Genomic DNA, 16,148 nt, shown 5'->3' on the forward strand with positions numbered 1-16,148 from the left:
ATGGGCAGTGGATTGGGGAAGGACTGAAGAAGTCCATTCAGCACCATTTGAGGATGGATTGAACTGGAGCAGAAGTTCAAGGGAGACCAAGAATGGAGTCAAGGAAGACTACGTTTTTAGCTCAGTTTACTGAGTGGATGATGAAACCACCAACTCAGATGGGACATATCAAAGGAGAACTAGGTTTTAAGGATCGTTGAAGAGTTTATTTTGGAGAATATTGAGGTTTTGGTCCTTGTGAGGTGTGAGGTAGGGATGCCTAGGTGGAAGTGTGGTTTAAAACCACAGGAGTAGATGATTTCGTAGAGGAAGAGGATGGAAAGTGAGTCTGCATGAGTGTGCACAATGGGTCATGAGTGTCAGCACTGAGGCTGAGGTAGGGAAGACCATAGACAGCAAGTATGGCTCCGTGGGAGCGATGGAGGGCAGAGGGGATGACCTGTGGGCAGGTGTTTCGAAACTAGAAGAAGCAAACCAAATGTGAACTTCTCCCAGGAAGAACCTTCGACTGGTTATATTTATTCCAATTTTTGGATGCCCGTATCAACCATTTTTCATGACATCAGAAAGAAAATTTGCTGAAATTGCTTTCGCATCTTGTGAATCGCATTTTGGGTAACAGGTTTTTCTATATTCATTTTCCACGGGGAATTTGATAGTGTAGGAAGAAACCAAAATAACTCAAATCCATGAACTCCCAAAAGCGCGCTCTTAGAAAAATAACCAGATGTGTTCTTACCAGCTTCCAGCCCTGTACTTTTTTCCATGATCAGAAGTATTAAGAGTCCATTTTAAAGAAAGAAACATAAACACAACAGAGCAGAAAAAAAAAGAAAAAGAAAGACTTTCTAAGGAACAAATTCTTCCAGTGACATGTCGCTTTTTTTTTTTTATTCCTTTCAAGATCAGGCATTTTCTCTTTAAAGAGTAGTTTTCTTTTGTGTCCGTGGTTTTCTTGGCTCTGGGCTGAGAGAACACTTTGTGGAAGAGAGTGATATTTGATTGTTCCATCTTAGAAGGTTGTGACATGGCCCTCCCTCGTCCATCCTTTTGTAAGAGCAGCTCTTCAGTCCTAAGTGCACTTTCTTTCCTAAGGGTCCCACTTGTGCTAACGTTCACCCCAGACAGCTTCTTTCACGTGCGTGCTTGGCACATCCAGATTTTACCTGTCTCTCCTACATCCTCTCCAATTTTTTTTAAATTAGAGCCTTTCTTTTAAAAAATTGCTTTTATCTATTTATTTTTAGAGAGAATGAGAGCGTGAGAGCATGAGCAGGGGAGAGGCAGAGAGAAGGAGAGAGAGAATTCCAAGCAGTCTCCATGCCATCAGCACAGAGCCAGACATAGAGCTCGAACTCACAGACTGTGAGATCATTACCTGAGGTGAAATCGAGAGTCAGATGCTTAACTGACTGAGCCATCCAAACACTCCCATTTTTGTTTCCGTCTTCCTAATTAGTGATTCGGTATTCCAGATATTTTACCACATTTTCTGTCCACACATGCTTTTTTTTTTTTTCTTTTAACCCAACAGTACAGGCATAGAATTGAGAATGGGTAATTCTCTCATTTTCTTCTTACCATTGACCTTATGAGGTTATTTCAGTTCAGTCTCCTTTTTTCTCATTGTTCCCAGTCAGAAGATACTCCCAGGGCTGAATTTCAGAGGCAGAGGCGTGTTTAAAGAGGCATGTGAAGACCAACTTTGGGTGTTTGTGTGAGAATGGCATGACCGGGGAGTAAATGGAAATCACCGTGTCCAGATGGATTAAAGAAATAGTCCTGGGGCTGCTGGGTGGCTCAGTCGGTTAAGTCAGTCACAGTCCGACCCTGATTAATGTTATGATCTCGCTGTTTGTGGGTTCAAGCCCCGCATCAGCACAGAGCCCGCTTCAGGTCCTCTGTCTCCCTCTCTCTCTGCCCCACCTCTGCTGGCATTCTCTCTCTCTCTCTCAAAAATAAACATTTTTTTAAAAAAGGAATAGTCCTTCAACCATGAAGTTTTGCATGGTCATTGTATCAGTTGGGATCCTGGATTCTTCAGTTGACAGCCATCAACTTGGACTTGTAACTTGAGAGTTAAGAGATATGTCCTTTGTTCAGACAGTTTCCAACACAGTGATCAGAGAGAGACAGACCTCAGCTCACACCTTGCTTGAGCTTGATTTGAATTCCTTAAGATTCAATTTTCCTGTCTTCAGAATAGGGTGTTAATGCCTATTCATAGAAATTGAGTGACTTCAGTATTCCGAGGGGCTGGCACACCACCTGATGGGTAGGACATTCTCCATGAACACTAGCCACTCACCTTCCACTTCCCCAGCCTCACCCCCATCATCACTTCTGACACTTTGGGCTGCCCTGTACAGTAATGTCAAAGACGTCCTTCAAGTGTTTGGTCTACGAGTGGTCTTACCCAGCCCCTCACTTCTGTACTGAAACTGATTTGATAAGGGATTTCTTTTTCTGTTTGTTTTAAAAGTTGCCAAAGGTTTATAGGAGGGAATCCAGTAACTTAGAAATCTGTACCTATCTGATGGAATAGTTACCCTTTTTCCTCTGGGTTTAAACTAGATCTGTCACTTCTGTATATGGCTGTATAAGAACTGAGCAGCTTAAGACAACCAACATTTATTATCTTGAAGTTACTGTGGGTCAGGAATCCAAGACCTTCTCTTCTGAGTGGTTCTGTGTCATGGTCTGTCATGAGTGTCAGCCAGGGCGGCATCATCTGAAGGCTAGACTGGGGATGAAGACTGCACGTCCAAGCTCCCTCATGTGGCTGTTGGCAAGATGCCCCAGCTCCTCGTTGGCTGTTGGTGATCTGTTGGAGAGGAAACTTGGTTGCTCACCACGTGACCTCTCCCAAGGGCTGCTTAAGGTTCTTAATGGCATGGTGCTGTCTTCCCCCAGAGCAATGACCTGAAAGAGAGCCAGCAGGAAGTCAGGATTCCTTTGACAGCCTGGTCTCTGAAGTCTCATACCATCATTTGTGCTGCCTCTATATGATAGAGTCCCAGAATTAGGCTCCGCCCCTTCTTCCCCCTCCTCCTCCTTATTGCCTCCACTCCTCCCCTCCCCCTCCTTTTCCTCTCTCCCCTGCCCTTGCCTACCTCACTTTCCTATCTTAGCAAACAAAGGTTACCTTTTGCCTGCCTGGGGTCACCATGACAATAGAGTGAGATTAAACACAATGAGCAGGTGCCTCCGGAATTTAGGAGTGCCGTGTAGCACAGGGCCCATGTCCCGTGACTGCAGAGAATTGCATTGTGTCTGTCGAGCTTGTGTTCTTGCATCTGAGGAAGCTCATCCAGCTCAGAGGCAGTGTAGTCAAAGCACAGGGTCCTTTGGTGGGCGCTGTCTAGGCCCTCCCTTCTCTCCTGGGGAAGCAGCATCACTTCAGAAATAGCAGAGCTGGGTTCCTCTGCTCCTTATCAGTCGCCCCGCAGGTCCGTGAAGTTCTCCTGCACAGTCGTGTGCCTGCTGGCTATTTATTCATAACCAAAGCAGTATTTGGACACGTTTCCCAGTCAGATGCCACCCACTGTCCGCAGCAGGCCACCCCACATCCCATCATTCTGGTGCCAGAGCCTTGGGATCTTCAGAAGCAAAAGATCTTCTGGGCTTAAAGGCTGTTGTTTACTTTTATATCTGGATTCCTTTTCTCTAAGCAATGCAATCCACCAAGATTGTCCGGAAGTTAATCCCGGGGCCCCAACAAGGCAGGGGGTTGTTGAGCTTAGCACAGTCCTGCCTGTTCTCTTTGGCAGGCTCACTCTGTCCTCAGCACCCCAATATATTCCTCTACTCTATGTGCTTCATGATGGATCTGTCTTCCTTGGCCCGCACATTCCTCACCGATTATCTTTAGAAAGGTGGTTTGTGGGGCACCTGGGGGCTCAGTCAGTTGAGCGTCTGACTTCAGCTCAGGTCATGATCTCGCAGTTCATGGGTTCAAGACCTGCATCGAGCTCTGTGCTGACAGCTCGGAGCCTGGAACCTGCTTCCGATTCTGTGTCTCCCTCTCTCTCTGCCCCTCTACCACTCACACTCTCTCTCCCTGTCTCGAAAATAAACATTAAAAAAAAAGTGGTTTCTTTTTTCTTTTTACACTTTGTTTATTTAAGTAATCTCTACTCCCCACGTGGGGCTCAAACTCACAACCCCAAGATCAAGAGTCACACGCCCCTCTGACCGAGCCAGCCCAGCGCCCCTAGGAAGGTGGTTTTAAATGCTGGTCACTGAACGTTTACCCACACAGAGTGTTGACTCTCAGAAAGTACACAGGTAGAAAGGGACTACGGTACCTCCTTGCTTCAACCCTGCAGAGTAACCCATCACATCCCAACGCTGGGGAGGCTCTCTGTCCAGAAAGCAGGAGGTGAATGCCGAGACTTCCTGCATTGTGTGTTGTCCCTTCTCTTGGTCATTCCTTGCATTCCTTTCATTGCATTTATGGGTCGGGAAATCCTCTCCTGGCTCAAGAGTTTAAGAGAGGCTGCAGGTTGGGGCTTATAGGAGTTTGGAGACAGAGTTTTGCTTGTTGCCTTAGTTTTAAAAGCCATGCTCCCTCTTGCATTGAGTTCTTAATTTGCTGACCCCTCTCCGAAGCTGAAAGGTGCACATCACATTCTACAGCAGGACAGGGGGCTGCCCAGTGAAGCCTGTGTTGGCGTCTGTATTCACTGAGGATACACAATGGAATGTGCCGTCATTTACAGGAAGTCCTACGCTACAAGGGTCTCACGGTCCCGTTGGGTCCAGCTGACTGACTGCCTCTGGTGACCTCATTCACGCTGTACTGCACGTAGTTGAGCTGGAAATCTGTGCCCCTGATTTAATCACAAAAACCAGCTGATTATGGGGATAATATCGAGCCTCTGGCTGCCCTGTAAACAATGTGCAAATGACAAAAGTAAAATAAACAGGATGTGCAAATTAACTTCCTAAGTAAATTAAAGATGTTGCCTCCGGGTCTCCTGATTAACTCCTTTTCGTCCCCCTAATGTTTTTTTGGGATTCACAGTGATCTGAAAAATATCACAGTCACAGCCTTTGTCTCAATGCTTGCTTTGTTTTCTTTTTTTGTGTTCTGTCGTGTCTGTTTCAGATATACCAACACTCCTACACTGGATACTATGTCCTGAGCAAAATTCCTCATGGGTAAGATTGTTCTTTCATTTTCTTTTAATGAGAAATATTCAGAACAAAGAAGGCGTAGAACACTGAATAGTAGCTTCGTTCATGGAATTAAGGGCAGGTGATGGGACAGCTCGATTTTGACAGTGCAGCATCCTGATGTGTGGCCTCTGTGGTTCCTCCCTGGCTAACTACATCAAGGGTCTCAGGGGTGACATGAGTCCAGTTACTTGCCGTTTGTAAAGCCCCCATCGTAAGACAACTCCACCTGTCTCCCGCTCTGGTTCCCAAGGTCCATGTCAAGGTCGTGCAGGGCGGACTTTCCCCTGTGCCTTGCAACCTCCCAGGCACAGTGGATGGCCCTCGGACTCCCACAAGAGTTCCAGTAATATCCAAAATAGAGGGCACCCCTAAACTTACCTGGTCTCTCAAAAATGCATGATTTGCGACCCAGAAGTGTGTGTGGGAAGGAGGGACATGAGCACATGCCTGATACCCACGCACAACACAGGGGCGCCCTATCGGGAGCTCGTCTCCAGAGTCCAAAGGCAGGAAGGACACTGGTTAAAGTCTGCCGAAGCCATTTGTTGAGTCAGACACATGACGAAACAGCTCCAAAGCTAGCAAGAAGAGGCAAGGATGCCTTTTTATTTCTCTCCCTTCCTCCGTCCTCCTGTGTCGTCACCTCACCTGCCCCCAGACTCTTGTTCCCCGCCTCAGCCTCTCCTTCACTCCTCCGGGGCTCCTCTCGCTGTGCTTGGGAAAGGGGAGGGGCTCAGGAAGTGTTCAAAGAAATTGAACTGTGCTGCTGCCCATGTTGCGTGCATTGCCTCTGAATATGTAGGGGAGGCATCCTAATTTTCCTGACTTGAGCACACAGGAATTGCTGAAAAGTTTCATAAGAGAGCATCAATCAACAGCATGAATGTTTCCAATTTGCTTTCTACTCCATTTCTGTAGAACGTGGGCATCTCCTTGGAAAACAAACATGGAGAAAATAATTTCATTTGGACTTCAGACAAATGAGAGTTGTGTGTAGATCCGAGGCAACGTGAGATTCATAGTTTCTGGTGGGCTGTTAGACAAATCAAGCTCAAAGAAACTGAAGGCGAACCACTGTGGTAAAAATTAAGTGTGTAGGAATTTTTCATTTAAAGCCTATTTTAAAGATAAACTCAGATGTTTTCCACTGAGGAGGAATTATTCTATCATTTTTCCAAGCAGATGTGCATCTTCAAAGGTCACAGTAGTCAAGGGTGTAATTATGCCATGAGATTTATGTACCCCTTGTAGGACGATAGAATGTATTATAGATGATGAATATTTCATTCCATCTTATATAAATTTGTAAGACTCAAAACTCGAAAAGCATTTTATGCTTAACACTTTGTGTTAATACTTTACTGCATCGGTCAGAATTTAGAAATAGATTTGGAGTCTGTACAAGGTTCTGCCAGACCAGCGACAAACCAGAGGAGGAGATAGTCTGTGTTGATGACTTTGTTTCACGTTGGTGACTTTGTTTCGTGTTGATGATGATGATACCCCCCGTAGAGATTGTCAACACATAATGCACTGTCTTCAATATTTTAAAAATAATCACAGGAATAATAATTGCTGTCATTTATAGATTGACTTCTGTGCACCTTTACTCTAACACAACAGCCTGCAAGAAAAGCACTTTTTTTTGAGAGAGAGGAGAGAAAAGGGCAGAGAAAGAGAGAGAGAGAGAGAGAGAGAGAGAGAGAGAGAGAATCCCAAGTAGGCTCCCCACCTAGTACAGAGCCCAATGTGGGGCTTGATCCCATGACCCTGGGATCATGACCGAAACTGAAAGCAACAGTCAGACATCAACCTACAGAGCCACCCAGGAGCCCCAAGAAAAGCATTGTTACCCCCACTTACAGTGAGACCTGGAACATCAACTAACTTCCCAGCATCTCGTAGCTCACGTACAGTCGAGCTGGGATTCAGTGCCAGCGTGGCTGCCTCCAGACCCCAAGCCATCAAGACAACCCCCTTGAGTCATATTACAACTGCAAATATTGCATCTTTAGTGGTGCTAGTTTATTTTCCCCAAGCACCTCTGTATGATTGGTAGATGTAGCCGATTCCTTGTTACATTTACTGGAAGAGAACCCTGGTGGATGAGGAAGTCGGTGGCCCAGCCCATCACCCAGATGAACTGCAGCATCTCCAAACCTCGCATTGTTTGCCCGCCCACCTCTTCCTCTTTGTCGTAAGATCATTTGTGGAAAATGAATCAATTAATCTATTCTAAATAGTGTTGACACCTCATTTGTGTTAGTGAGACAGTGGATTTCCGAACCGGATGAGCCCTCAGGCCTCAAGTCTTTGCAACCTTGGCGATGCCTCAAGTCCACTGCCTGTGCAGGGGACCGAGCCACCGGGTGGCAGGAAAAGATACAGCCCGCCTTCCAAGGCTTGTACCGTAGGTGGGTGTGGGGTAGAAAGGAAAGCACAGTTCTGGTTTTAAAACAAAAATAGGCAGGCATCTGGGTGACTCAGTCGGTTGAGCGTCCGACTTTGGCTCAGGTCATGATCTCGCAGTTTGTGGGTTGGAGCCCCGAGTCGGGCTCTGTGCTTCCAGCTCAGAGCCTGGAGCCTGCTTCAGATCCGGCATATCCCACCCCACCCCTCCCCCGCTTGCTCGCTCTCTCTCTCTCAAAAATAAACATTAAAAAATGTTTAATAAAACAAAAATAAGCTTGTATTAAATTATTTAGATTTGCATTACTCATCATGCAAAAAAACAAGGAGCTTTTCCTTGGTGCTTCTGAAGACACAGATCTGTACTTTGCCACAAATTCTCACTTCCCTCTCTCTGCTTCTCCTCTGAACACTTCACTGGAAGCCGGAGGCCATGCAGTCTGCAGGATGGGATTACCTGTCATTTGTAACTTGAATTTTGTCCTGGCTTCAATTCAGGCTGGCCAACCAGTCACAGAGAAGGGTCGAATTAATTTTTCAATGCCTTCTGAATTGTGGTTTCCTTCCTTTTTGCCAGAGGCAGAAGAATTAGGGGAGGGTCTACTTGTTTTTCTGTGTCACTCACAAGCCAGAAAGAGGCCCTCCCTGTCCCGTGCACCCGCATCCCCCATCACAGTTCGAACCTCTGTCTGTAGCGGGAGCTGGGTCCAGTCCTTTGCACATACTGGCTAGAGCTGCAGTGAGAATCCCGGGGCAGCAGTATTTTCATCTACTCAAAGATCTAAAACCTAAGGGAAAAATCTGTTCATCCTCCACACCCTATGGACCTATCTATGGATAGATCAAAAAGCGTATTCTTTTTTTTTTTTTAATTTTTTTTTCAACATTTTTATTTATTTTTGGGACAGAGAGAGACAGAGCATGAACGGGGGAGGGGCAGAGAGAGAGGGAGACACAGAATCGGAAACAGGCTCCAGGCTCCGAGCCATCAGCCCAGAGCTTGACGCGGGGCTCGAACTCACGGACCGCGAGATCGTGACCTGGCTGAAGTCGGACGCTCAACCGACTGCGCCACCCAGGTGCCCCAAAAAACGTATTCTTAAACCGGTATCTTTTACACAAATTTGTTTGTTAACCCAGATTTAAAGCTAGTCATTCTTAACATAAAATGTTTCACTAAGTTCGTGTATCAGAAAGTCAGCAAAATAAAACAATCTTCTGTAATAGAGATTATCACCCTGGCTTAATGTTCTCTATTAAGGATCCATCATGTGTTTTCATAGAAGTATTTATTTTTGTAGACTTGGCTGCTTCTTGACATTTTCCTGATATGACTTCTTTCTTGAATTAGTTTTTTTGTCTTGAGGGCTTTTGTAAAAGAAAGAATTTATTTCTGTATGACTATAATTTCTTATATTTACTAGCATCATCCTGAAAATCATATGGACTAGTGAAAAGTATCCCCTTTATAACCTAAATCAGTTTTAAGAAAAATTCGGCATATCTCTTAATTGGGTGGCCTTGGCATTCGGGGTCTGGCAAACAAAGTAATAATAGAACAGACACCAAGAAATATGTGAGCGTAGCTTTGTTTACATGCCAGGCCATCTTCTATGGATTTTGTTGCCCAAAGTTAGCTCGTTGACTGGTATTTTTTAGGCACCAAACATAAGTACACAGAAATTGCACTCCTTTGGAATTCTCATTGACCTGTGAAGTCACATTCTGTATCTGAAAACTGTAAACTGAGATGTAGGTCTTTCTGCCCAAACTTACTCTCTAACTTCATGGGCTGGGATACAGAAGGCATTGCATTTATTTAGTAACTGGACATCTGGGATGAAAACCTACACACGGTGTATGTTGCCCACAGCATGATGTGGGAATTAACTTCAGCTCTGTGGTCCCAAGGGTGTGAATCCGAATCCTCAATCCACCACTGACCTTGATCGTTGTCATACTTCTACAGATCTGTTTCCATATTTTTAAAAAGATGATATAATAGTGTTCCTCTCATAGACACATTGTAACAATTAAGTGGAGCGATATATCTAAAATGCACAGTAGAGAATTTTGCTTCCGGTGAACATTTGGGAATGTGATTTCTTACTATTGTAGCATGCACCTATATATATTTGTAGTCTTGTGATTAAATATTATTACACTTTACTTTCTGGCCAGCTGAAATCCTTTCTGTTATAAGGGGAGGAATGATACACCCGTATAAGGGTAAGATTCCCTTTGGGGCAGCTGGTGGTTCAGTTAGTCAAGTGTCCAACTCTTGACTTTGGCTCAGGTCAGGACCTCACGGTTCGTGAGTTCAAGCCCCATGTCGGGCTCTGCACTGACAGTGCATAGCCTGTTTGGGATTCTCTCTCTCTGCCCCTTCCCCACTTGTTATCTCTCTTGCTCTCTCTCAAAATAAATAAATAAACATTTTTTTAAAAAGAATAAAATTCCCTTCAATAATTGTTCAAAGATAAGGCTTATTCTGTGACACTCAGGTAATTATAATTTCTCTCTTAAAGGAGATGTTTGTAGCCTCAGCTATCTATAATTCTCCATGCTCAGTAAATTCTTTTCCATAACATCTAAATCTGACCTGTCACAATTAATTTGTAAGGCATTCAGGTTTTGCCTCCAGTGGAAACAAACAAGATGATATAAGTCAGTATTTATTATTTTAATGTTTTAATGTTTATTTATTTTGAGAGAGAGACAGAGTATGAGCAGGGGAGGGGCAGAGAGAGAGGGAGACACAGAATCCGAAGCAGGCTCCAGGCTCCGAGCTGTCAGCACAGAGCCCATCATGGGGCTTGAACCCACAAACCGTGAGATCGTGACCTGAGCTGAAGTCAGACGCTCAACCGACAGAGCCACTCAGGCACCCCAGTCAGCAAGTATTTATTGAGACGCTCTGTTGAGTAATGAAAGCATGGTTGATATCCTTAAGAAGTTCAAAATCCTGTTGAAAAGAAAAGATATAGACTTTGTAACAGTATGTAATTAAGTGGCCCAAAGGGGTATTTTAAACACTGAGCACAGAAGAAGAGAAAGCTATGGGCATCAGGATTATGCTGAGCCTTACAGCTGAGTGAGTTGTTGTTTTCAGTAGCTGGAGACAGAGGAGATATTCCAGGTTTGGTCGGTCATTAAACAGACTTGACTTTTGCACTGAGCCAGCATCTTCTGGAATTCGTGGGGTGCTGGCCCAGGCCATGTTCACACAGGCTCTGCATGGGTAGAGTTAGGGTTGGGTGGGTGTTAGGATAGCACCGAAGTGTAAGGAACCTAATGCCACCCTAGTGTGATGGGTCTTCATAGTAAGAACATAGGGATTACGTAGAGCAGATGTGCTGAAAATGGCAGGCTTGGGTGAGTTTCGTGCATGTGTGGAGAAGACTGAAGGGAGAGGAGATCTGGGGCATGGACTCCATCAGGAGGCTGGCTAAGGGGAGTAATGAAGGCTTGGAACGTGGCAGAACTCAGTGGGTGGAGAAACCACACTCCTAGTGATTATGGGTGGCCGGTGTTCTCCTGGAAAATGAAGACATATTTCAAGTGTTTATTCCGTGTCCCTCTAATTAAGTCTTCAGCAGCCTGTGTCCCGCTGTGAGCTGAACCCGGTGCATGAGAAGATTCAAGGTAGTGAGTTCACAAGGGCAGTGATGAGAATTCTCAGCACATGTCAGTGCCTCGGTGGCTCACCACCTTTCCTTCCTGGTCCTTTTCTCATGGATCCCCAGGGGCCTTTACGCTGGCCTTCCAGGCAGACACACACTGGCTCTACCCTCACAGCTGCCAGGAATTGCATGAATACAATTGTTCATAGAATGTACAAGTGTGAAGCCAAGAGGCAGAAGAAAGTGATGTCCTTAAAATACCACTTTGCTTGTCTCTGTCATGGCATGGGGTGGGGAGATCTCCCCGCCCGCGCCCCCGCCCCCCCCCAACCCACCACACCGTTACTGGCTTTCACATGTTTTCAGAACCGTGGACAGCTCAGAGGTCTACACTAACATTCAGGACCGTGGACAGCTCAGAGGTCTGCACTAATATATTCAGAACTGTGGACAGCCTAAAGGTCTACACTAGGACTTGGTCTGGGTCCTTCTCCCCCTTCTCCCTTGCTCTCCTGCCTCCCCTCCCCCCCCACACACACACCGCCTTCCTCCCTCCAGAATACAAACTCTTAGCAAGCATTTTCAAGGGAACATGACTTTAGAGTCAAAGAGATCTGGGAATAAATCCCCAGGCTGCCTCTTTACCTGTGTAATCAGGGAAGAGTTACTTTGCTTCTCCGGGCACAATTACTCCATATGTATAATGGCAATAAAATGCCTGACTCATAGGGTTCATGTAAAGGTTATAGGAAACACTAGAATAATGAGGTGGGCATTTAAATGCCTGCTTTGGTGTGTGGAAAGCACTACACGCTCTATTCACAGAGGAACCAAGATCTTCCGTGATATGGCCAAGTCTAATTAACCCCCCTGCATTTGGGCACCAAATAAATGTCATCCTCAACGTCAACTCGGTTCAATTGTAATGGCTTACTAGAGCTCTGAGGGTAGAGCTGAGTAGTTGAGGGCTATGCCCAGGCTCTGTGGGAAAGCGTGTAGACATCGATGTGTCTGCCCTGCAGTGAGGGAGGAGGAAGACACATGCCATGCTCCCGAGAGTGGTCACATCAGTGGCGTGTCCAAGCACTGCCCCCAGACGGCGAGCTCTTGGAGGTCCTCACCTGCACATGTGCTCCAGACTTCCTGCTCCCTGTGTGGCTGCACCCCCAGCCTCTGACCCTTCATGCCCCAGCACCCACACCCCCTCCTCCAAGCGTCTTCCGCCAACTGCCCGAACCCCCAGAGTTCCCACCACACCACGGTTCCCAGTTCCCACCACAGTTCATCCTGGCATTAAACTGCTACTCACCTTGTTGTAAATATGTGTTTTTTCTGAGTGGAATGTTCAGAAATGTTTTCAATATGCATTCATTGCCTGACACTCCTCACCCTCACCCTAAGGCCTCAGAGAGAAGGGTTTCTCTGGCAGGGGCTTGACTGTGTCTGCACCCACGGGGGCTGGTGCCCCAGGACAGCGTGGCTGTGCAGAAGGGGGTGCCCCGCACACCTTACTCTCCCCAGTGCCAGAGGTCTCATACACCAGGGCTGGGCCAGTTGGCGGAGAAAAGCCATCAGTCACAGGAAGAAGGAGGTGGTTTCAACCATTCTTTCCCACCAAATCATTTGTCGCCACAAGCCCACGTGAAGAGGGAAAAACACACTTGTGACCTTGCTGATTCTAAGCTGCATGTTCGTGTCGCTTGAGTTGTTCCCGTCGTGGGAGGCATTCCTTCGATGCTGGCCGATGGTGGGAGGAAATGAATTCAGTGATTGAGCAGTGTTGACTTGAAAGAAGATGCGTGCCGGGCCCCACCCCCATCAAGCAAATGAGTCTCTGACGACGGGGCCCGGCTCTGGGATCAGCCAGGCCTGCCCCGCCATCACTTGCTGTCATCACTAAATGCAGCTGGAGCTGAAACAAGTGACTGAAGTTTCCCCTGAAACGTTCATTTCCTTGTCCTCTTGACAAGCTCAGAGAGCACAGGTGGCCTCAAATTAATGGCTATGGGGGCGATTTGTTTAGTGATCTTCAGGAGAGGCTCTTTAGTATGGAGGTCCAAACCACAGAGGTGACACAGGGCCTGCTGTTGGTCGCCTGGGTTCATCCCCAGCCAGGGGCACGGTCCCTGGTGCTTCTGTGTGCCCCGTGTCCTGCCAGTGCAGGAGCTTGCTGTGGGCTCCACTGAGTGGGATCAGCAGTGAGCCGCCCATTCGGATTCATGCATTTTTGTCTGTGCTGTGCACACTCCCCCTCCATGGTCTAAGTCACGTGAAATTAGAGGCTTGCCTGCTGAGCCCTTTCCATCAGGCGTGAGGGTCGGTCACCTGAGGAGCTGTCCACATCCCCGGGGTCAGCCGTCTTCCTGCTCACGGACCTTTTCCTGAAGAGAAGTGCCGGGCACCGAGCAGACACCCCTGAACGGCTGGACCTGCCAGGTGCTTGTAGCGTGTACCGTGCCTTCATTCCTGCTGCGGACATAATGGAGCAGCCAGCGTGTGCCCAAACCGTGCTAGCCTCAGGGCAGATGATGGAAAGGCCATGCGTACCCCTTGCTGCCTCGTTGATTTTGTATTGTTTTTATGTCACCTTTCTGCATCTCTGTGCTCCAGACTATGCCTACAGAGGGCTGGACACTGAGCCCCCAACTGTTTACCTTGGTGACATTGACTCAGGTTGAACTTCACAGCACCCTTGACCAGGAAAGCGGCTCTGGAGGACAGCGGGAGGGGATGATGGGGGTGGACAGGCTTGTGAAAGACGGGCAAGCGGTGGTCACGTGTGTATAATTGCAGGCTTGTTGCAGCATAACTGACCTATAATAAAACTCACGGTTTGGGGGGACACCTGAGTGGCTCAGTCAGCTAAGCGTCCGACTTCGGCTCAGGTCGTGATCTCATAGTTCTTGAGTTCAAGCCCCGCGTCAGGCTCTGTGCTGACAGCTCGGAGCCTGGAGCCTGCTTCGGATTCTGTGTCTCCCTCTCTCTCTGCCCTTCCCCGCTTGTGCTCTGTCTCTCTTTCAAAAATTAAATAAAAACATTTGAAAATTTAAAAAAATAATAAAACATACGGTTTTAATTGTAAGTTTTCAGGAAGTTTTGACTAATGGTGCCATCAGGGGAGCATCTCGACACCAAGACGGAAAGAATCCCATCGTGCACCACTTTCACCCGCTGTGGTTGTCCCCGACAGCCAGTGACATGGGGTCCGTCCCCGTGGTCTTGCCTTTTCTAGAATGTCTTGCAAGTGGAGTCATACTCACATCGTCTGTGTGGCTGGCTTCTTTGTTAGCATGACTACCGTCAAAGTTCCCCCACATTATTGCCTGTGTCTGCATTTCATACTTTTTATTGCTGAGACCTGGCCCATTGTATGGATACACCATAATTTGTTTACATGTTCACCATTTGACATTTCAGTTGTTTCCAGCCTGGGGCTTTTTTGGATAAAGCTGCCGTGAATTTTTGCATACAGAATAGCATATGGAGGTACGTTTTCATTTCTCCTGAGTAAATACCTAGAAGGAGAATTGCTGATTTGCACAGTAAATGTATGTTTAACTCAATAAAAAAAAAAAATCACTGAATTATTATCCACAGTGGCTGTGCGGTTTAGACCCTCCCTTTTTAGGTTCATTACCTGTCCTTCACCCTATCCCTGCACGTGACTGGCCAGATGTGCCTACATAGGCTCCTGTCCCCGAGCTCTCCCTGCCCCGATGCGGGCACTGCAGGGTTGGCTGTCCAACCTGACTGCACATTTCTCTTCCCCACAACTGCTGTCTTTGGAGCACTCTACGAATGAAAGGTCCATGGGGAAGTGTGTGGTGGGCACCGTAGGAGGTCAGAGGTGGGAGGCAGAGCAGACCCTCATGAAGAGGCTGTTATCTGCATAAGCCCCTGGGCGTAAACCTCAGGAGCCATTGGGAAAGTTCCAGGCCCTTGAGATCCCTCACTTCCTGGACAGATTTCTGGGAAAGGATTTCTTTTCAAGACCCACCCTTCTTAGAGGAAGGACCAAGGAAGGATGAGATCCAAAACTGTCCTGGTGATTCGGTCTTGTCCTGGGTGGGCCTGTTGCTTCACAGCTGAAAAGCAGTGTATAGGACCCTTAACACCTGGACAGCCTGGTGACTGTGTTGGGGACCTGTTTTCTGACGCCGGAGCTCCCATCCAGCACCAGCAAAGGCCATTCTGCTGAGAGGGCACTGTAGGCTTTTTCAGACCTTCCTGTCCATTCTTTTATTGCATCTTGACTATAATACTGCAAAAAAGACAGGTAGGCAGTGCTGGCCTGCCCTGGGGGGTGATTGGTATGCAAGGTGCCCCCAACCCAGAGCATGTATTTGACTCAGCTCAGGATTCAGCTCAGCTGGCAGGCTCACAGGAGCAAGGTCGACATGGTGCCATGGGCCAAATGCCCAGATTAAGAAGAAGCCTTGCAAAACAGATGCTATTGCCTGTCTGGACTAGAATTTAATTTAACCCTAGCCTGTAGCTCTCTGTTTTCTGCATCCAGCAAGATGGATGCAGGTGCCCAAACTATAGGGGAAGGTTGGAGCACTTGGAGAGTCAACCTCTTTCATAACCACAGGAGTTTGGACAGCCCGCTCCCAATTACTAATGTGAAGGTCAAGTTTTTTACATCTCTGAGCATCTTGACCCAGAGTCATCACATCATGGCCCTAATGTGAATTTCTACTGACTTTTTGAAATGCTTGGAGCGGCTTTCAGGGCAGGGCGAACACACACTTCGCCGAAGCTCCTGACATAATCAGCCAAAATGGAGTGTAAGGTACCATTTCTTTCTTTTTTTTTTTTTTAACATTTATTTATTTTTGAGACAGAGAGAGAGAGAGCATGAACAGGGGAGGGTCAGAGAAAGAGGGAGACACAGAATCTGAAACAGGCTCCAGGCTCTGAGCTGTCAGCACAGAG

General features: G+C 47.0%; 1 protein-coding gene across 3 annotated transcripts in view; it reads left to right on the plus strand.

Moving 5' to 3' along the window:
* The window catches only part of DPP6 (dipeptidyl peptidase like 6), a 941,878-nt gene that overhangs the window by 728,391 nt on the left and 197,339 nt on the right, over positions 1-16,148 (plus strand). For all 3 annotated transcript variants that reach the window (XM_040464519.1, XM_040464518.1, XM_040464517.1), the window contains exon 6: positions 5,111-5,163. In XM_040464519.1, the coding sequence (XP_040320453.1) occupies positions 5,111-5,163 (53 nt within the window). The remainder of the gene's footprint in view (positions 1-5,110; positions 5,164-16,148) is intronic.

The sequence above is a fragment of the Herpailurus yagouaroundi genome, unplaced genomic scaffold, assembly GCF_014898765.1.
Source record: "Herpailurus yagouaroundi ecotype Mexico unplaced genomic scaffold, PumYag 483, whole genome shotgun sequence".
Classification (NCBI taxonomy): Eukaryota; Metazoa; Chordata; class Mammalia; order Carnivora; family Felidae; genus Herpailurus; species Herpailurus yagouaroundi.